The sequence below is a fragment of the Zophobas morio genome, unplaced genomic scaffold (genome assembly GCF_036711695.1).
Source record: "Zophobas morio isolate AGI-343-1 ecotype UQ-CSIRO unplaced genomic scaffold, CSIRO_AGI_Zmor_V1 ptg000024l, whole genome shotgun sequence".
Classification (NCBI taxonomy): Eukaryota; Metazoa; Arthropoda; class Insecta; order Coleoptera; family Tenebrionidae; genus Zophobas; species Zophobas morio.
This window is the reverse complement of record NW_026972129.1, coordinates 16,096,175-16,119,116: the sequence shown is the minus strand read 5'-3', so window position 1 is coordinate 16,119,116 and position 22,942 is coordinate 16,096,175. Positions and strand designations below refer to the sequence as shown.

At 33.5% G+C, this 22,942-nt stretch overlaps 1 protein-coding gene across 4 annotated transcripts in view; it reads right to left on the bottom strand.

The window, feature by feature from the left end:
• LOC135135551 (myocardin-related transcription factor B-like) overlaps positions 1 to 22,942 on the bottom strand; it is a 67,603-nt gene that overhangs the window by 6,714 nt on the left and 37,947 nt on the right. Inside the window, exon 1 of one of the 4 annotated variants that reach the window (XM_064064635.1) lies at positions 5,985 to 6,209. The exons of the other annotated variants lie outside the window; for them this stretch is intronic. Coding sequence (XP_063920705.1) covers positions 5,985 to 5,997 — 13 coding nt within the window. The 5' untranslated portion in view covers positions 5,998 to 6,209. Of the gene's footprint in view, positions 1 to 5,984; positions 6,210 to 22,942 lie in introns of those variants that run through there. 4 annotated transcript variants of the gene reach the window in all.

The following is a 22,942-nucleotide window of genomic DNA, read 5'->3' as shown; positions in this document are numbered from 1 at the left end:
CTTTAACTTGTTTACCGGAGTTGGTACCAGATGGTCACGTTAGTCACGTAACAAGTAACTTTCATCATCTTTGCATATAACTAGGCCAACCAAGAAAATATTGTGGCAAAATTTTACCCGTAACAACCCGCTTTAAAGCGCAATCATAACGTATAATGTGCTAGCCAGGAATCACGGAGATTTATTGCAAATTTAAATTTAAAATGTAGGGTACGATCCACAACTTCATACAGTTACAAATGGGGCAAATCTGTACATCTCAAACTGGTTGCATGTTTCAGATGGTTCTTTTTTAATTACTAACTGGCACAAACTAAATGGGACAGTTAAGCGCAAAAGTAGCCACAATCACTTTGTCTTCGCATTTTGATAAATTTCGTTGTTACGTAAGTAAATATAGAACTGACCACAAAATGGGCATTCATATGTTCCCTTTCAAATTTAACTCGTGGTTCGGTAACTAATCAATACTACTCGTTGAATTGTTTCAAATCGTGGTCGTGTTATTAGTGAAATTATTTGTTTATAATCAACATAACTCCACGAAGTACACATATATAAAAATAAATATAATAAATATAACTTTATATTTTGTTTTTTTTTTGTACATTATTTTTTGGAGATAAAGTGCACCAACGCGATAACATTATCCAAATTTTAATTGCATGTTTATAAAAGTTTTGGGTAAAACTTCTTGTGAAAAAGAAGCTTGTTTATGAATGTTATTGGTATGGCAACAATACAACGAATATAAAAACAAAACAAGATGTAAAAATTCTTCATAAAACGTTATTTCTGGATTTTACGAGTTTTCCTGAGGAATTCGAATTGTTTTCCAGAAATTACAAGTAAAATACACGTTCTTTCACTCATTCGTAAATCAAAAATTACACAGTAAAAAACGAAAAACGACTGTCTCGTAAACATTTGACAGCGATTTTGGAAAAGCGAAGTTATCCGCATCGTCCGCCGATTAAGAAATACCGCATCAACAAAGACATCAATAACTTTCTGAGAAACACAAAAATAACTTGTTTTTGAAAAGTCTTCGTTTTCTTAATCCGAAAGTTCCAAAGGTGATTCACCTTGGATGAGTCATCGGAATCGCTCGTCAACAGAAAATATAAAAGAAGTGTTGTTATTATTCTTAATTGTTATTTCTATGATGTTTTTTAATTCCATAATGACAGACAGATAAATCTAAACTGTCCTATTAAAAAAGCTATAACGTTCCAATTACAGTTGTTTACAAGCTCCGATGTAGTAAATTATGTTTAGCAACAAGTATTTTTATTTGGAAACAAATTCATCCATTTAGCAACATTTATGTGTATTAACAGACAAAAATATTGCGCAACGTATGTTGTGGCTTCCCGAAGGCGTCAAGCACGGTCAACGCAGATGTTAAAGCGTCTGGACGCCAAGATGTTACACGTTGAAAACGTAAACTGTGCCACTAAACTTTGTGAACTTACTGAAATATGTGTGTTTTTACGTTGGGGAGTCATCTGTGGAACGTCGAATGGCGACGATAATAAATTGATTCAATTAAATGTGCACTTTTATCGTTACAGTAAATTGCAAAAGAGGTATCGTTCGCTTAATACATATTAATTTGTCGCTCTAATTGCTAAATTCGTCATTTAAAGCGACGAATTTTAGCTAAATGTAATTTCGAAATTAAATTAAACCTTCATCCCATAGGATCAGCTAAAACATCTCTAAAGTTGTAACTATATCAAAGATGTGGATGTTCTGCGGTAAATCATTATTTCTCTCAGGAACTAGTTGTACGAACTGTCAAAACTCAAGTCGGTGTGTATTGAAAGGCTTATAAATTAGCAACATGTAAATTGTTCCATTAATTACACTGGAATTAATTTTGACATGATAGCAGCTAATTAAATTAAAGGATTCCATGATTAATAAAACTTTGCAGCTAAGAATTCCGCTCGAATTCCCGGATTAATTGCCTTAACAGGAGTTTATTAAAAAGCTGAAAGTTAGCTTTTGTGTACAGTAAGCATCATACACCTGAAAAAAGCAATATAGACGTGAAACATACAAAGAAATAATGTCCGTTCAACATGCATAAATCCACTCCGGGTGCAGTTAGTTTCATACGTATATCAAACCCTTGCAACCGGTTTAACAATTTTGATTTATATGGACATCAGTTCTTTCCAGACGCTGTGGTACATCTGTTACACCTATTGCCAAAAACTTAAAATCGTGGCTAGTGCAGGACAGGAAAATAGTAAATCAACACGACTAGTAGAAGAAAACTGTCTACAGAATCGGGTTAAAATTAAATATCGGTACGCTTGTTTACTCCAAATAAACACATAAATATTGTTTATGCGTTTCTATTAGAATAATTGCAACTAACATCAATTAGCTGCAAATAAATAACCTCTGTATACTGTGAGTAAGAGTAGTGATAGTAAGTGACAATAACGACACACAAGTGAATAAAACCACGTTAACACAATAAAATTAATACAGACGGTGGTTTCTTTGACAGGTCACCATTTGATCAGACCATGCTTGAAATTTGTCAAGACGTGATCCAGTGAAACAGATCGAAAATGACATAATGAATAAAACAAATCAGACACCGACCAACGATTGCAATGGATATTATTAGCTACATCGCTTTTTGACGGAATACAGATAAGTTGCAACAAGGTATGCATTTTTTTTAGATTTGGGACAGCAGGTCTAAGTTAACAGATGTTTTTACTTATGTCAAGTCACATCTGGACTTGCAATTTTTACTACTTTCGTTTCTAAAAATGTCTTCGCAAAAAAGATATGTAGGAATTCATAATTATTAATTCTTCTAGATATTTTCAAAAATAACTGCAATAAAAATTCCCACAGGAAACGCATTTTTCTCACCTGATCCTCTAAAATAAATCAAGAAGCTCTAAATATTTTTCGTAACAATGAACTACGCACGTTAAGTTCCTTTTCGCAAGTTAAGAAAAATCCACCAATTTAAACATCTAAAAATAGAAAATTTACATTTCTGCGGTATGTGCTAACGAAAAAAATATCAAATAGCAGTTACAATCTAAAGCAGGTATTGTGTAAATTTGTCTTTAATTACTTAAAATATTCGTGAAATTATGCCAGTTAAAACTCCGTGGACTTCATCTTGAGAATGGATAGATTGAAATTCTGTAAACACCATTGCTTTTAGCTTGAAGGGGAAAGCTAATTTAGTGCATTATAAATAAGGAGTGTTCATTTTATTAAACGGACACCTTTAAAGTAACGCCACTTTTCTAATTTTTAATCTAAATTATTCTAGTTTTTATATATGAAAGCTTTAAGTTGTATCTATTAAATGCCATTTTTGTTTTCAAAATAACGTTATTTCTTTTTAAAATGAAGCGAATCGCCATTGGGGCAAGAAAATTATTTTTGCAAAAGTGATGCTACGAAAAATTTCCGTTGGGGGGACTGCCTAAAATAACTAAACGTTCAAAATCAGCAGTGTTCCAAATAATCAAAAAGTTTGGGGAGTTTAATACTTTAGAAGATTTGCTCAAATCCTGACCGAGAAAAGGCCCGCTTAAGGAAAATATTGAGGAAAACATCATTAAACTGCTAAAATTAACGAAATGTATGTTTGTGCGGGAAATACCGAAGAAGCAAGGTGTTACCGTAGGTACTGTACAAAATATAAAGACTCGGAATAACATTAGAACGTATTAAAGCAAAAAATCCCAAAAACAAGCGAAAAGCAGCGTATGCAGTTTCAAAAAAAAAAGCAGGAAGTTATAAACAATTTTGGTCAGGAACAAAAATCGTTGTGTTTTGATGGACAACGAAACGAAGGTTAAAATGGACTGCAATACACTACCCGGCTCCCAGTTTTATAATGCAGTCGTAGGGAAAGATGTCCTCGATGACATGAAAACAAAAAAAAATGAAAAGTTTGGGAAAAAAGTCTTAGTGTGCCAACCGATTTGTTCTTGTGGGCTAAAAAGTTTTAGTTTTTTTTTACGATTGGAACAATTGGGGGCGATGATTACAGGAAAGAATGTATAAAAACGCGATTATCGCCTGTTTATTGCAAACATCATAACCCTCCATTGTTTTGGCCAGATTTGGCTTCGGTTCACTACGCTGGTGCCACTCACGAGCTTCTTAATGCCAATAATGTACAGTTTTTAAAAAAGGAAGATAAACCACCCAACTGTCCTGAGCTTCGTCCACTTGAGCGATAATGGGCAAATATGAAAGCAGTGTTAAGAAAAGATGGCCGAATAACATCATGACTTGGAGAATTTAAAAAAATGTGGCCTCCTGCTACGAAGAAAATCACAAACAAACCCGTGCAAACAGTGATTCGCGGTATTCGCGCAATAGTTAGAAAATTTTATAGTTTCTGAATATAATTGATTAGAGAATAAGAATAATTATTTCATTTAACATTGTTAAACATTTTTATAACAAAAAAAATTAAATGAGCCCAAAGTACTCGAATTAGTAGCAATTTTTCAGTGTCCGCTTTATAAAATGAACATTGCTTATAACGCATATACATATAGTGTCGACGTTGTGACACAAACTTATATTTTTAAACATAAAAAAATCAAAATTGATAAAGCACCCACACTTTATTCCTTATCAACCGAAAACGAAACAAATATTTAATTTATTAATAATTTAACGTCAAAAATATAAGTCGCAATTTAAAAAAATATATGTATGCGTCGCGACGCCGACGAAAAAATATGCGTCATACTTTACAATGTAATTAAATTAAATTTTCCCCTTCAAGCTAAAAATCATGGCGTCTACAGAATTTTAATATTTCTATGCCATAAGGCCGCAGAGATTTAACTAGGACACCTTTATACTGGTAACAAGCGAAAAAACTCTAATACCAACTGTTTTCAATTTTTTGAAAAACCAAGTTTCACGTTCGATTTAGTTTATTTCTAGCAATTAAGACAAAAAATTAGAATGGTTCCATTAAAAAAATCATAAGACTAATAATATAATACGTGCAAAATAAATCTTCCTATACTAAAAATACCTTAAGGAAGTTATGTTTGACAGTGTAGCTGTTAATCATTTGGTTGTTGAAAATCTTGCCAAAAAAATTTTCTCATAGGGTGTTATTTTATCACCAGTTTGTTTTGGTTTTTCTTTGTTTTGTTTTTAATGTTTCTTTCCTCTAAATAAAAACGTCATCGTCAACTAATAACCAACGGTTGTATATTCAGAAAAAGGACCCTCAATACAGAGAAAAGAAAATAATATAAAGAAGACTATTTAGGAATGTCCTAAAGTGAATTGTGGTAAATTTTACACGGATTCACAACCATAATTTTTTGGCTGTTTTAAAGAGTAAGATCGTATCTAAGGTACTTCTTGTGTAGATAAAAATTAGCAAAATTAGATGCTTTCATACCAATCGACTTGAAAATATGTATGGTGATCCATAATCAACTTAACAAGAGAGTAATTGACGTTGATGGCGACAAATAGAAATAAAAAACATACTATAATGAGGTAAATAAATTTTAGTGGTTATAAAGTAGGTATAAAATCGATAAAATAAAAACCAAGCAACTACAGAAATAAAAGGAAACGACCACTCAACTAAATGAATGTAGTCAGGAGTAGAAGGTTAATGCGTATTTTTATTTATGTAACCATTGTATGTATGTATGTAACCATTCAGCTTTCCAGTACATGGTTTAACTATATTTTAAATAAATACTCGTTTTTGAAAATAAAAGTAGTACCATAAATCAGCTGACACCAACAACGGTTTAGTATTTGGCGCCATATACGAATTTGCATACGAATCCATTAAAAAAGTTTATAAACAAACCTACAGTAATAAATTCTTTTAAATAGCAATAAACAATGGCAATTATCGCAGCCATTATCACTGTAATCAATCATATGGAAATCATTCAAAACATGCATTGAACAAATTGAATAAAAAATTCTCTTACTCTGGTCACTCATTTCGGCCCGAATTTTGACACAAGTACTTCATTTTTATTCAAATGCACACTGTTAAAAATAGACACCATGTCACCACTAAGTCACAATGCAATTATCCACCATAACGTGCACTGGACATAAACATCTTATCACTTCATACATATGGTAGGTCATAAGATCGGTCACAAAAACTAAACATCACCGTTGCAAGGATTCACACAACAACAAAATTTTTACCTGGACGTAGCGCCGAGATAATGCTTATCTTCGGATAAGAGTTACGCAAACAGTGATAATTCGTTAGAAGATTTACAAATAAATCATTACAACTAAACAATTTATAGAATAATGATGAATGCAGAATTCGAGTCGAACGAAAATAAGCCGTTCTTTCAGTTAACGGGATTGAAATTTTTTCAAACTATTCTTAATCCATGACTCACTGAACCTGCTTAATTGGGTTTTAAGACCTTTATCGTAATGAAACAAGTATATGCATTTAATATTCACAGAAGAACAACACACAAATAATTGGGTATGAAAATTTTAAAACAATCACACCAACTGGATTAATCTTTAATTAAACAGAAAAGTGGCGGTTTCCCGTTTCCGCTGATTTGTCTGTCTGTTGGCCCACATACGCAGATCATTTTTGAAACGACTTGAACGATTACGAAATTTTAAATATACCGTATGATCATTTTGTACTTCACAGGTGTAATGAAGATAGTAAAACGCTACGTTATTCATTCTCTCCAAAAATAAATGAAATTTAAAATACTTTTAGATAAATCTCACTTGAAATAAACAGGGTAATATTTCAATATTCGTACTCTGGACATACTATATATTTACGCTCAAAGGAAAATGATTACTAGACAATTAATTAACAATACCGTACTTCTGTTAGCAATATTTTTATGTAATTTTAGCTGGTTTTCAATTTTTTAAAAATCATAAAAACTTAACCTGTTTAAAAACAAGCAATTTCCACCTTATTATGCGCCTATAAATAAACAATAACCTTTCATCAAGATTTGTATCTATCTAAAGATATAAATTAAATGCTAAATATCCCAACGACACCGATTTCCTAATGACAGTTCAAAACCCATTTTAAATGAAGACAAACACTAATCACACTTGGCGCAAAACTTAATTGAAGTCGCATGGCTCTAGCGTGAAAATAAATAGCCCAGACGTTAAGCCGAAGCGAACCCGTTTGGCTATCCCATACGTGTGGTTGGTTTCTCTTATAATGGAACCGCTGGTGCTGAAAGCAACTGTTGTAAATTAACCAATCATCCTGGAATGCGAAGTCACTAACCCAAAGAACTAGAATCCTGAAATAGTCTAGCCCAATTTACGGGAAAAATTTCCGTCGAGATTCACCAATTTCGTGGAAAAGAGCACTGCCCCCGGATAAAATATTAACCACATAACTGAGGTTATTACTTGCGTTTTCAAATATTTATTGCGAAACTATTTTTCAACAGCTGTTAATTCCACATCCGATGGCCAGCCAATACGTTGTCTGGACGATGACACTTTGTGTTATTGATGATACTACGCTTCGTCAAACATACCGAATTTTTTCCAGTTTATATAGGTTCGTTTTTTACTTATCAGAAGCATACGGACACAACTCGGACGTATTATCTTTTTGTTACATGGAGTGATCAATCTAAGTCAACATGGACACAAATATTTACGTACTATCGTCTTTCTCAAATCCTTATCTTGTTAGACTCATTTTTCATATTTTTATGTAAGCCGAACCAATTTATAAACAAACCAAGATGTGATGGCAGAAGTTACAAATTTTGTTATTTAGACTTCATGGGACTATAGTATACGAAATCTTGAAGATTTTCGTGTCACTATTTACGAAATTATAAAATGATCATAATTCATTTTTTATTACCATTTGCAATTGGCCATTGCATATGATAATAAAAGCATGGAATATGAAGTGTCTATAAATTAGTGTCACATCAATTATTATCTATTTTTGAAATTTAAAACTGGACAATTTTGCCGCTTACTTTTACAGCAACATTCACTATTACCCAACAATGAGATTTCAATTTGACAATGATCGTAATTTTTGCCTCGACAAGACGGCAAGTCAGCTACTTTAATAAGGTAATCATTTATACACCCTCTGTATCTTATGGCAAGAATGTGTTCTACCTACGTGAAGCCTCGCCTTTGACTCCAGTCTCATACGCATTTTATAGTTCACAACAAACAGAAATAAAATAAAACATAGCATTTTTCTCAAAGGCACCTGCGTTTTGGATCCACTAAAATTTTATTATCATTTAAATTAAAAACAATAATAAGTGTGTAAACACTGTACCAGTAGCAGGACGCACATATTAAAAAAAAAGTAAAGTGTGATAAGTTAGATAAATGTTTCAATCAGTATTCTTTACGTTTCTTCTTTTAAATCAAAACTTACAAAACGAAGTAGTTTGCAAGTCAAAACACGAAAAATTATTACACAACAAAGCACAACTAATAAGAATGTTGTTAAAATGCAGCTGTACAAAAATTTATTTTCGTTTTAGATCATTTGCCAAACATCTCTAGCGCTTTTGAATGTTTTTTGAACTAAGCTAGCGCCCCGTCAAAAAAATTACCGACATTTTAACTCCTAAAATATCGAATGTGTCAAAACTACTTTACATTTTTTTTTTAAATCAGAAGACTACGAGGTTTGTGCTTTTTGCAACACTTTAAAGCATAAATATACTTATACTTATAATTGTTTATCAAAACCATATAAGTGGTATCGTCGATGAATTTTCCAACAACTAGCGTGTTTTTTGTACAGGTATAAATAAATAATATTGACAATTTCAACTTTATCTCTACGAGAGCAAATTAAATTGTATTTTTTCTTAACCACGTCCTAGCAAACATGCCTTTTTTATAGGATAATGTATATATTGAAATTTAAGTTAATATTTGCCGAACTAAAATAACTTTATCAAAGGAATATCGACAGCAAATAAAATTATAAAATCAACATAAGTCAGGGTCGTAGATGCGTCGTTACAATATAACTCGATAGGGAAAACGATAATTTAGCCGCAAACGAGCGAGGTTAACAATTCATTGGCAACAAATTATTTGCATCGTTAACAAAAGCGCTGTCAAGCTCAGAACCCTTTTTCATTTCACTACGTTTTTCTTCATCACTTTCCATTCATTTATTATCATTAATGAATAACACGTGAAGTCGACTTGAGCACAATACGTCGTAAAAACTGTAATGATTAGCGTTGCGATAATGTGCAATTTGGCACGCCACTTAAGTCATTTTGGCAGAACATCATCACAATTCTTCCTGACAATTTAATTATGCATGCATTGACCACTATTTTTAGCCCAGACGCAAGAGAACCTGCTTCGACAAAATCATTTGGATAACGGATATTTAAAACGTAACAACGTCGTGCATGATGAAGAAAAATGGTGGAGGCGACAGGCGAAATTCGCGCACCAAAAGAGAAGGTAATGGAAAATAAACTGTATTCTTTTCGTGTTTTCACCTGAATATTTCAAGGCTATTAAGAGGTGTGCGTACTAAATATCTACAAACAATGTGATGATCCACTTATTCCAGTACTTTATTTTAGTTTCAACTATATTTACACAAACAGTAAACAGAGCGTCACTCAGAATTCTTCAATACATTTTTCCCAACTGGCTCTATATTTTTAGAAGCTTGAAATTTGTATTTGAATGCATCTATAAATTAAAATCTTTTGATTTTTTTAAGATAAACGCGTGTTTTTAATATAAAATAAATAATTGGACATCCATGCAAAAATATTGTGTGGATATTATTGTTGGCACTGTTGTAACTTACTAACCTTTCTCACCTGCTAAGTTATGAGCGGCTAAAAATAAAGTGCAACTTCTGACGGACAATAATTCATTTCGACAAACATTTGGAGTTATTGGCTTTTAAATTTTAAGTAGATCTTCATGTTGTTATCCTTTTCGAATGGGCGGCTCACACAATTCTTGCGCATAAATCACGTCCACCTTAGTTCGGAAGAAAGATGTACAGTGACGTTTTCCTAGACATCGACATTTTTTAAACGCGACGGAATGTTTTGTTCCTTATGATTCTAAAAATGAAGTTCTCATTAAGAGCAGTCAGATCTGTCATTAGTGTTACTAAAAAGAAATTCGCAAAGGTCAAACTCGAGCAAATAAATACCACTTGTGTTTTCCTTGGTTACGTTACATTTCTCAACGAAATAGAGCAAAGGGCATTTTATACAAGATCTAATAGTGCAACTAAGACTCCCTGATTTAGTTAAATGATAATCCGTTTATACACATCTTAGCTTCAAACATGTGCACAAAGGGACTATTTAAATAAAGTTCAACTCATGTTTGTACGATTGTTTGTAACATTTCATGATTTCTGAATTTAACAAAGCGTAAAACTTGTTTAATGGAACTGCTCTGCATTTTAATACGTCCTCGAAAAAAATTAATAAAATTATAAAAATGTTTCCACCATATAAAACGTACAGATTTAATTTTTAAACAATTCCTCTACAGACATTAATTAAATCTTTATTATACGATTATACACAGACGATAAAAAAGTTAATAAAGTCTGATGTTGGAGACGAGTCTTAAATTACAATTACTGTGAAGTGTAAAATGAGATTACCTATTTTGCCTTCAAGCTTATATGAATAACACAACTTTTTTCTGGAGTTACAGATACAAATAACGTCCCCTGTACTGGTATCACAGTTAAATATTTCTGATTTCAATTTACCTGTTGACCCAAATTAAAAATTTAAATTTATTAAATGCCAAATAGCTTATGTAAAACCAAAATAAATATTTTATTTTAAAGTTATTTATTTCGTTGTTATTTGTTAGAGTTTTGGCTTTTGCTTTTATACTGCATTCCAAAAAACAAATTAGACTTATGTTTCGTCATACTTCAACGTCAAATATGTTGTTCTGCATTGGCCCTTTAAATAAATTATTATTATGGCAGTTTTCATTGGATAGCTAAAGAAAGTATCGCAACAGACATTTTTAGACGCACCTAAATTGACCTTTTAGAAACCATTGCCTTAAAATTTTTACGTCCGTATGTTTGTTCATCTTTCCGAAGAAATGAATGGTGTCACCTCAAATCATTGTTAAATAAATATCAACTGAAATCTGAAACGTGACATGCTCGATAAATTGCGTTTTAATAATTTATTCTTAATTTAACTTCGCTTTTAATTTATGGTGAAATTAGAACTGTTATTATCGTGTAATTTTAAAATTAAATAAAGGACTTTTCGCATTAAAATCAGCCATCCTGAAATACCGAGTCCCCTAATGGCTACTTTCAAACCTTTCACAAAGCAAACTAATAATTTTGTTTTCCTCTCTTCTGTTGTGCTCAAAACACTAATATTTGTCCTGAAACAATTCTTCCGCTTTTATACTTCCTGAGTCTAAAGCCCCGATATGAAAGAACCGGACAGTTTCTATTTGTTTGCTCTCAGAAATAGCAGAAATCTCGACTTTCCTTTGCGGCTACTCAAGAATCACTCAATTCTAATTGAAATCATTCTTCTTGGGAGTTATTGCCGACCCAAGCCGACCGACTTTATCTACTCTTCGAGTTTATGTCACTCCTGAGCCCACCTGCTTCCGTGAAGGTCGGTAATCACATGAAAAAAATCCAAAGTCAAAGCTTATGATAAATCTGAAACGTCTTCCCGCCAAACTTAACAAATGCGTGTATTCGTCATCAACAATACGATTCGCGTAGGTTTAGGTAACAGATGACGAATTGGATGCAGCTGAGGCGCCCACCTGGATCCGGCCAAAAGCACGTTTCGAAGCAAAACACATAAAGAAGCTAAAAATTATTATTTTTTTCGATATTATTCCGCTTCAACCTGCGACCGATTACGTCGACAAAATATATTAAAGGAAATCTATATGTGACAATAAGTACGCTGCTGTGATCAAATAACGTACAAAAAATATCAAATCTTGAAACGACAAAAATCACACGCATCTATAAATAATTGTCACATAAAAGTATTAGCAGTTACGCTGTCATCTTGTAGGTGACCAATTATTATTTTTAACATTTTTGTACAAAAGTTTATCAAAATATACGACTGGGTTGTATCAAATTAGAAAACATCTTCAAAATTTGTTTTTTGTTTATCCAAAAAAGCACTAACTTAGGAGTTCATTTAAGCTGCCCCAAAATACAGTTAGAAATTAATCGATTTCCTTTATTTCTAATAAATTACTCACAAATTACTTTTTGAGATATCTCGTTAATCAAGGTTTAATTAAAACTGTTTTGAGAGGAACGGACGAGTTATCATTAGAATTTTATCTCACGATTAAGCTACACTTAAAATGTCATCGTTATCAGATCATTGGTTTCGGAGACCACAAGGGGAGAGAAAGGGAAACCTGCATTTTCGTATTTTACAGCACTAAGAAAACATGAAATCGCAGTACTTAACAACTGCCAGGAAAGTAAAACCAAAGGCCATAAAATAAATATCTAGGAGTATAATAAAAAATAAAGAAGGTCTGTGGACACATTTACGAGGCACCATTCCGACCCTGTTTAATAGCTTCGAATTCATTTTTAGAATAAGGATTTATTTTAAGATATAACAATTACTTATTCAGTTTTCACTGTAATTTAGAAATTATGATAACTATTTTTCAAGTGTTTTTGTTGGCCAATACTTGTATTCTGCTTGTCATACTTCTGCATAAAACCCAAAATTTACATTGTCTTCACTGCCAAGTAGAAACTTTTGGACACCATTGAGTTGCTCGTTAATTAACACTCATAGTGTAATGTATTGTTTACATTTGGAATTTATCTCAGTGTCTAAAAATTGACAAAAAACTGGTCTAAAACGACTTTATTTTTTTTTCTTAATACTCTGTTGTGATGACGTCATCAACTTTTGGTAGGGTACAAATGTATCAATTAGGACAAGTACAATGTAATGCTAATAACAACGGTACTGTATTCCCAGAATCTAAAAAAAATTGTCTTTATTAATTTTTTTGGGACATCCTATATGTATAAGTAATTCTAAAAAATATAAATTTTAGTTGCAAAAAAGTGCCCAAATGTCAAGTTTATCAGTTTGAGGTTATGAATTAAAAGAAAGGACAAATCAGAAATTTGTGAAAACAGACACCTGCCTCACGTTCCCTTTCATTTAAAAACGACCTTACTTTTGTTATAAAAATTTGAAAAACTAAGCAAACTCAAAACGACGAAGATTACGCCACGAACTGACACATGTTTCCAACAAGACAATTGAAGTGCCAACAAAGAATTTCAAAATTATTTTACTTGATGTACTGCCAACTTTATTTAGAACTTTCACAGCCATCTGCGTCGACAACCATTTTGAAATAAATACACATAATTTTTGGAAAAATTTTGAGATGGTTTCAAGTTTTTGGTAGGCATAAACAGATAAATATTTAAAGAAAAAAATAAGGATGGATTCATAGACCACAAGTATGGAAGCGCATTATTTTGTGAAATTTATATAGGATTTACGTAGCAAAATTCTAGGAAAATAATATCTGACCAGTATTTTCTTATGGCTGCAAATACCGAGGGAGCAATAAAAACACGATCAGACGCAGCCACGGATTTTTAAAGATTTGTCTTTGATCATTGTATTTTCAAGTCAAACTTTCAAACTCACAATAATCTGCCCGACCAAAATTCTGTCAAAGGCAAATCTACAAAAGTATTTTTTTATTGAGAGCCAAATGTTTACCCAAATGATATTATAATTTTCAAACAAAAAATATTTTCAATTTATTGAAAATGTCATTTAAATCACAAAAAAAATTCCTAAGATTACTTATTCAGAACTTCCCTTGCCGCTGAAGTATATACGGTCCAACAGATCCCGCTTCCTCAAAAAATTATAAAATATGATTTTGGGAAATTTATTTATTTTTTTTATGAAAAACGCTATACCTTAAAAAATATAAATAACACAATCAGAGTAAAATAAAAAACTACCCCATAAGGTAATCGAACCCACAACTTTCGCGTTGCGAGCGGGACACGCAAAGCAAATCTGGATTTTTTGCAAAAACTTGGATGCCTAAGGGAAGAATTCAAGGTGGATTCATAAACCACAAGTAAATTTTCAGTAAGAGTTACTATACACAATTTTGAGGTAAGATTATCTATCAGTCTTAGTGGAGATGATTAGCTAAATTTTGATCAACATTTTACCATCTATCACGCACATAAAATTTAATCACAATCGATCTATGTAGTGTCCGAAATTATTTGTATAATAAAAATCGACACAGACAGACAAAAACAGGAGACCTATTTTTTCGCACCCCAGGCGTGAAGAGACGTCGACAAAACATGTAAAATTAGCGATGGACACTTTCACTTGGGAAGTAAAAATGAGAAATAGAAATGCAAAGAAAAATTAAATATTCATGCATCAACCACCACGAATGACCAAAAAATTAACTTTAAAGATTTGAACAAGTTAATTATATCAACAGTACGTATGCCGAAAAAAATTGGTGGTCTAAGTTAAATTGTAAAATGTTGTTATACAATGTTGTTTTTTTGCAAAAATCTGGGTGCTACGGTAAAAATTAAGGCTGATTCATCAATCACCACTACAGGAGTATGTTGTAAAAAATGTAAAATTTTAAGGTGACGTCATCAAATTGTGGTTAGCGTTTTACCATCTATACGATATTCCCAAATTATCCATTCAGTTTTGCAACAATTAGTCCAGTAGTTTCAAGGACTGTCTGTCTAATAAATACCGACACAAACGACAGACAACAGATACACCGAAACGGGAGACCTATTTTTTCATTCTCTAGGAATCATGAAACAATAAGAAAACATAAAATATCCGTTCGACGGATGGACCTATTACAAACTTCTTTATATTACGCTCGAGAAATAAAAATAGGAAAGCAGAGACGCAATAAAAAGCAGCAAATTCATGTCATAGGTAGGAAAAAGTTAAAAAAATAATAGGTTTGATACTTAACACGGAAAAGGGACATTAGAAAACGTTCTGACGAATGAATACTTTGTGAATTGTGACCGAAAATTGACAGATTTAGTGGAAAGAAAACAAATTTAATTATTTTTAACTCTTTGTGTTTGTTTTCCTTCGTTTTTGAAATAGTCGACTTTTATTACTATAGAGGGTGTTTGCTAAATATGCGACGAAAATTCAGAGGGTTATTCCTCGGTTTATTTTTAGCTTTTTGCCTCAAATGATTTTCGAAAAAACGTTTTGTTTCGAACGTACATGAAGAAGATTTAAGAAATCAGATAAATGAAGGATGCAATGCAATAAAAAACAATACTGATATTTTTAAAAAAGTTCGGCAGTCAACTAGAAGATCGGATGCATGCATCCTAGCTGGTGACAGTTTTTGTAACGCCCAATATATTCGAAACAAACCGTCTTTTCGAAAATCGTCCAATGACAAAAAAAAAATAAAATATCCCAAGGAATAATCCCTTGAATTTTTGTGTCATCTATTTATGACTGGGAGTGCATTTTATTACTCTTTTATTAATCTATCACTTAGACCTAACCACCAATGACAGAACACACTGTATATTTACAAGATAAAACAAATATGTTCGCTTCATAAGTAGAACTATTACATAATGAGATATATGACAATATATTTTTATTTATTTATGACCATAAGAGACTTTAAGGCCCGCATTCTGTGTTTCTATCTTCAGCAAAGGTTCAGTTGCTTCGGAGCGAACTGTGCATATCCCAAAAATCAAATCCGATTTTATTGAAGACGTTGAATCATTAATGGAAATCGCGAACAATGTAAGACCGAGAACGGACCCCAGCGTGGCACTTTACCTATAAGCTTCAATTCGCTTGGTTCGTCACCGGCGACCGAGCGAGCAGCCAGTCGCTTCAGCTGCGTTGAGTAATAGATGACGATTTGGATGCGTCCGCTGTCCCTGCAACTAACTTCGCAGCTATCCCATCAACGTGTGTGTATATCGGACAAGTTGGCAGAGCATGCGATGCACTCCCTCGCACACAGGGTATAAAAATAGCACCGGTGGCCCCTGGAATCGGCCGCATACTCATCAGAACTTGTGTACGCTTGTCAGAGAGCAAATAACAAAATGAATTGGAATGGTGGGCGCGCGTGGAAAGCGCGCTGCCGCCGTCGCATGCACGTTTACCACTTCACGCCCAGAAGGAACACATGAACACATCCACATCTGCCTGCATGTCGGACCCTCTTGCATCGGCAATTAAAAATAACGCGAGTGCAACTCGGCCAATCGGCCACGACTACGTCACGACAACATGGAAGTGGACGCGAGTGCGAATGGCCGCGCTCTTGGGAACTTCAACGCGCGTTGAGCGTATGAGAATGTTCGGAAAATTTAGGTTAGCGCAATCCTCTCACTGGAGAACATCTGGAGTTATGAACGGGTTACGGACTTAACGTGTGCCAAAAATATTTTTTCCATGAAAAGAGCAACAGACCTAGATTCGCCGGATTCGTAGCATAATTTATTTCGCAAATATTGATTTAACTCTCGCCCGAAAACTGCTACCTTGGATAATGTTTTACTCGCTGAAGGGTTTGACTACCCGAATGGATATCAAAACAAACTAACGAGACCTTCGGAAATGCATTTAGCGCTACGTTCAATGCAAGTTTTATAATTTTGTAAACATGGGGCGAGATCTGACGAAAGAAGCCTATCATTCATTCGAGTAAACAAATTTCGATCCATAAAGTGTGAAAAGATGCCAATAAACATCACAATGTCAAAAGATGGCGATTTAACTTGAATGCCGCATGGTGAACATTTTTCAAGATCAATGCAGCAGCTTGCACTATACAACGCAAAAGAGCGGTAAACGAGGTTTTTTGAAGGATTAAAATATAAATAAAACTTATACAGGGATTCGTGTATATAAATTAATATACACGGCGTTTCATCTCAAATTATTGATCAAAATTTCAAAACTACTACCTGAATAAGGCACAAATTATTGACGAAAGTTTCACAGGAAATTAAATGGAACATTTTAGAAAAGAGTTACAAATAATCAGAAAACAGCAACAACTGATAAAAATCATTCTAAGTTGAATACCTTAAAAATGAAGTAATATGCTGAATCTTGGAATGCCAATAACAAAGCGTAGACAGCTGTTCTGGATGCGTTGTAACTTATGTTTATCAAACTGAAAAACACGACGACCATAAACCTGATCGCAATAATTTAATAGGGATAACACCAACAAATTTATAAACAGCAATTTAGTTTCTTCATCCATTATATGTTTAAGATGTATAACTTGTTTTGACTTAAAATAACATTGTCTAGTAACTAATGAAACATGTTGTGGAAAGTTCGTTGCGAGTCGAAAATAATACTATCAATTTTCATTTTTAATAGTGACCGTATGATCTAAATTGTCAATTGCCATTCAGAGATGTTTTTGATATTTTTTTCACTACAATAACATCAGTTTCACAGCAAATCGAACCTTCTAAATGTAGTCCAACCATTATTAGTTCCTATACAATAAGTAGGAGTTTTGAAATAAGATTGACAAATCATTTGAGATGAAACACACTATATGTACCGTAAATACAGAATGTACAACAAATAATAAGCTTCAAAACTTAACCAACATATTTCTTGCCAAAAAGAAATCATGAGTTATTGTACTTTAAACTTGACCTACTGAATATCATTTTTTAAATTTACATTAATTTGTGCTAAAATAATAAAAGAATATTCGGCTGACTAATGGCAAACAGTATTTCATAAAATGTTCATATATTCTACAAAACAAACTGGGGTTTTCCTTGGGTGTTGAATGTGCAGCATTTTTTATACATACGAGCCCCGTCCCAAGTCAGTTTGCCCACTTATTTAATCGAATACCATAAATTTGTGAGATCATTCAAGAAATTAGGATTTTATTTTTGCCAAGTATTTTCCAGCATTTTATGTCATCGTAAATCAAATTTTATAAAAAAAAATATTTGAAGTTATTTAATAGAACTTTCCTCGCGCCTGAAGTCGAACATTCAGTCCAATTACTTGGCTACTACGTCCTCGTTGCAAGGCAAATTTTGCACAAAAAATTTGTAAAGCAACTGTGATAAAAATCAAGGCCGATTCATAAACCGCACGTACAGGAGGATGTAATTTTATAAAATTTAAATAGTATCAATAGCACTAGTCTACAAACGAAACTTTTTGCAGTCATCAGAAATGGAAGTACACTTTCCTAATCTAATCTTTCTGCTGATTACGAATCTGCTTTTAGAAATTTTATAGAAAAGTCTATTTTTTTTAAAATATTTATAATCACAAAATCATACAAAATGAGGTATTTAGACGAATCGTTATCGTCTTCGTAAGGGTATAAAATTCATCTAGACAGGCCTGAGTTAACCATAAATATTAATAAAACAAGAGGAAATTTCATGTAACTCGTTGACAGGGTCCTATGAGCGCATTATAGTCATGTCTATCAACCTCGATAGCGTGAATTGCTTGGAAAAAACTAATTTCAGCTTTAGAATCAGGAAATCCAATGTAGTAAACTGCTTCTATTATTTCTCTTGATGATTTTAGGTGACATCAAATTGCTGATGGAAAATTTCACAAGAATCGGTCCGGTAGTTTCGGAGTTTATCTATCTAATAAAAATCGACACAGACGACAGACAGACATACAACCAGACACCCAGACAGCCAAATAGACAGACAAACAGATATAAACGAGTGACCTATTTTTTCGTACTCTAGGGGTTATAAAACGTCCAGATGAGATGAAAGTAGTTTACGCTCTAGAAGTAAAAATAATAAAAAAGAAATATCATGAACATAATTAATTGCAGAAAAAATAGAGATTTATGTTACAAAAACAAAGAAAAAACATTTGTGTAAGGCTATTTAGAGAGAAATTTCCTCATTCAAAATTGTATTTATTTTATGATAACGCCTATAAGTAAAAAATTAGCCGTAGCTTATTTCGACAGAATTTCCCTTGCCCCTGAACTACACCCCAACAAAACCTGCTTCTTTGGAAAATTATAAAATTTTGATTCATTAACAAAACAAAAAATATAAATAATACTAGTCAGGTCAGGGATTTTTCTGTATTTTGTTTTGTTAAAAAACAAAAAAAATATAGGTAATATGTACTAGTCAGACTGTAAAAGAAAAAAAGGACTATACTCTCGGGATTTGAACGCCTAAGGGAAAAACTCAAAGCGGCTTCATACACCACAAGTGCAGAAGTATATTATTTTTTAACTTTTATCATTTTAATGTAGAATCTTTTGAAATGACGCCATCACATTTTTGGTGGGGATGCCTACATAAACCACGTCGAATATATTGCACAAAAAAGTTTTTATAAAGTAATTTTGATAGAAAACATGGTGGATTCATAAACCACGCGTACAGGAGTATATTATTTCATAAAATTTAAGTAACCTTAAATACGCAATATAATGAGAGGACGTAATCAAATTGTTCCTGGACTCATATTAGATTCTGCTTAGTGTTTTGCCATCTACAGGATACTCCTAAAATGCACATAAAATTTCACCGCAAAGAGACAGACTGGGAGACCGCTTTTTTGAAACTCTAGGGGTCATGAAACGTCGAGAAAACATGAAGGGCGATGGACCCAATTTCAATTCCCGAACGTAAACGAAAATTGAGACTTTTGAAGTCCAAACAACGTCAAAAATTCTGGGAAATAGATCTCGATCAGTTGATTTAGAAAACATAAAATGTTGATGGCCCGCCCTGAACCAAAATTTTCAGAAAACATTTAAAGTTCTTTTTTTTTTGTTTTTATAAGATAAAAAAATGTTTTCACGATTTCATTTTCATAACAGTTTTAAAATTATTTACCTAAAATATTTACAACAAAGTGGTGCTACTAGTACAAAGTGTTTACGTAACTTTAATGAAAAAAGTTATGAAGATTTCAAAAAAGTTTCATATTTCTGCCCATGCTTGTATAATCCATCCTCTTTCTCATGCTCATGTTGATAAAGAAAATCACTTTAAGCTTTGGATGAATGAGTCAGCAACAACTGTTTTGACGTATTTTTGCAAAGTATCCGGACACCCATCTAATTTTGAACCAAAAACTACTACTTTAAGGACGCAGACAAAACATTATTAGCTAATCCGAAGTTTGTTTTTAATTCAAAAACTACAATATGTTTAAAACCGGTCTAGGACAATTCGGCGCGGCCGACTTGGCGCGGACAACTTGGCGCGGCCGATTTGGCGCGAGACATTTTGGCGCAGGGACACTTTGGCGCAGGGACACTTTGGCGCAAGCCATCTTGGCGCGAGCCATCTTGGCGCGAATGAACTTACACCAAGAAAAATAGATATAAATATACAAAAATTGCACCCGTTGTTAGCATAACCTAATTTTTATAGTCTCCAACGCGGGGAGGGGTAATGTCGACTTTTTAATGGACACACGGGCGCTTCGCGCCCTGCACCCCATTATAAACATACTCCTAAACGTGGAACTTCTTGCTCCGTGGATCATTTAGTTATTGGAATTTGTGCGAATGAAAATGTGTATTTGGTTGCCTACACTTAGCATAAATAACAGGGTGCCAACCAAAGTACGAACAATAAATATTTTTTATATTATATACCGGCGTACTCGCGCCAAGATGGCTCGCGCCAAGATGGCTTGCGCCAAAGTGTCCCTGCGCCAAGTTGGCTTTGCGCCAAAATGGCTCGCGCCCAGTCGGCCGCGCCAAGTTGGCTGCGCCAAGTCGGCCGCGCCAAATAGTCCCATTCCGGTTTAAAACATATATGTATAGTTCATTTTTTAAACTAGCGGAAAAAATTATACACCATACCATAACATACACAAACTAAAAGTAACTTTGCTCCTATTGAGTTATTCCAAATTTGGTGCAATAAGAATTGAAAAAAGCGTAAAACGTCATTACATTAACTACAAAAATTTCAATTTTCTCCACTTTGTCAACTACTTGGAATGGTTTTGTATAAAGCAAGGTACTGATTAACATAACAGTCATGTTAACTAAATCGACAAATTCATTACCGAGAAAAGAAAGAAGAAGCTCTAAAATATTTCAATATATTGTTACGATGGTCGGTAATTTAAAATCGGGGTGGATAAAACTCAAGAATTTATTTCTCAGTAACTCAAATTTACACGACTAATTACAGAGATTATGTACAAAATAATCCCGACGCAACTTGACTGGATTCTCTCGTTGACTGAATGAATCTTTCCCCAAGGTGGCCTCTAATTAAACCCATACTCCCTTTCTAGATATTCCGCGATCGAGGTTTTTCTGGAGTACCCATCGCGACTTCCGCTTCCAGGCTTTTCTTTAGCGAACGCCGCCCGGCCGCCGTCACAGATGATGAGTCACTTGCGCAAAACTATGTGACAGATCCGACAGTAAACCGAAAAAACAAACTGTTAAGATGCTTAGCAACAATTTATCAAAAAAAAATTTGAATTGTGAAATACGTAATCGTTTTGTTGACAAAATTGACATCATAAAATGTCAACAATGTCAAGTTAGATCGTAATTATGACCAGCACGGTATAATGTTGACTTTATTGTATGACTCTATACTGATACAATAAGTGTCAGATACATATTCTCGCAACTTTGCGAAGTTACACGTTTTGGCGCAAACTTAAATAATCATTTGCATTATTCAAGCTCAACGGGTGCTCCGTATTATTAATTCTAGAAAATATCCTGTAACAGTATCCCCCTCTTTACTTTCGCCACTATTAAATTAAGTGTTTTAATATTTTGACACGAAAAAGCTCAATGGCATTTACGATGAAATGTGCCATCTTTAACAGCAGAAATACAGTTATTAGTTGTAAAATAAGCACACTAAAAGACACCTGGTATCGATTGAACACGGCGCCGTCGAAAAAGCGGTAACTCTTCAGAACCGAAAAATCTGTAGAAGATGGGAAGCTAGGATTAAATGGATTAGTTCATTCCGAAATTTATAACTGCATAAAATTATCCACGGTGACGAATACGTCCAAGTAACTCTGCTTTCCTCGTTTATTCGTAAAGATCATAGAAGTTAAATTTAGATATTCATGAAACTTCTTTAACAAAGTTCAAGGATTTATCAAAAATAATTTTTAGATTGTCTGGAGGCAATTCAAACTCCCGCACAATTTATTTAACGAAGTTGGAAAAAATCCGCTTTGTGGAAACGTACTAAAGCTGTTATTTATATCGAAAATGAAAATAGCGATTACAAAATCATGGAATCACATTGTGATGCGTAATAACAAATGCGTGTGAAAACATTTGCAAAACATGGGAAGCGGAGGTGGCACGGATTGTTGCCGGTCTGTGTTGCAAACGTTAATTCAGATAACGTGTATATTTATACATCGGATTTTCTAAGTTTGGCACCGACTTAAAAAATATTTCGACTAAAAATACGGAGACAAAAAATATTATGAGCTGATTACGATAAATCGCGAACTCTCTCTTTCACGAGTAAGCAGTTCGACATATATTAAAATGTTTTCCACGTCAGCCGCACCACCCGAACGCGACGTAAACCTTATTATTTACGCAATTTTCAATTCTTTGACGCTACATCCTGTCCACACAAACTTTGTTTTCGATTTTCGTGATGAGTCACTCCGCTGACATACAGTCCAGGAAAATCTTTCAAAATTAATAAGCTGCTCCTGACATCTCTGTGATCACTCTCATGATAACAAACGGCTCCGCAGCCAAATGAAATTACCGCTTGTCCAAACTTTCCGAATCCAAATCGACTGTGGATTTGATGGCCACACAACAATCGAAAAAATCATACTAA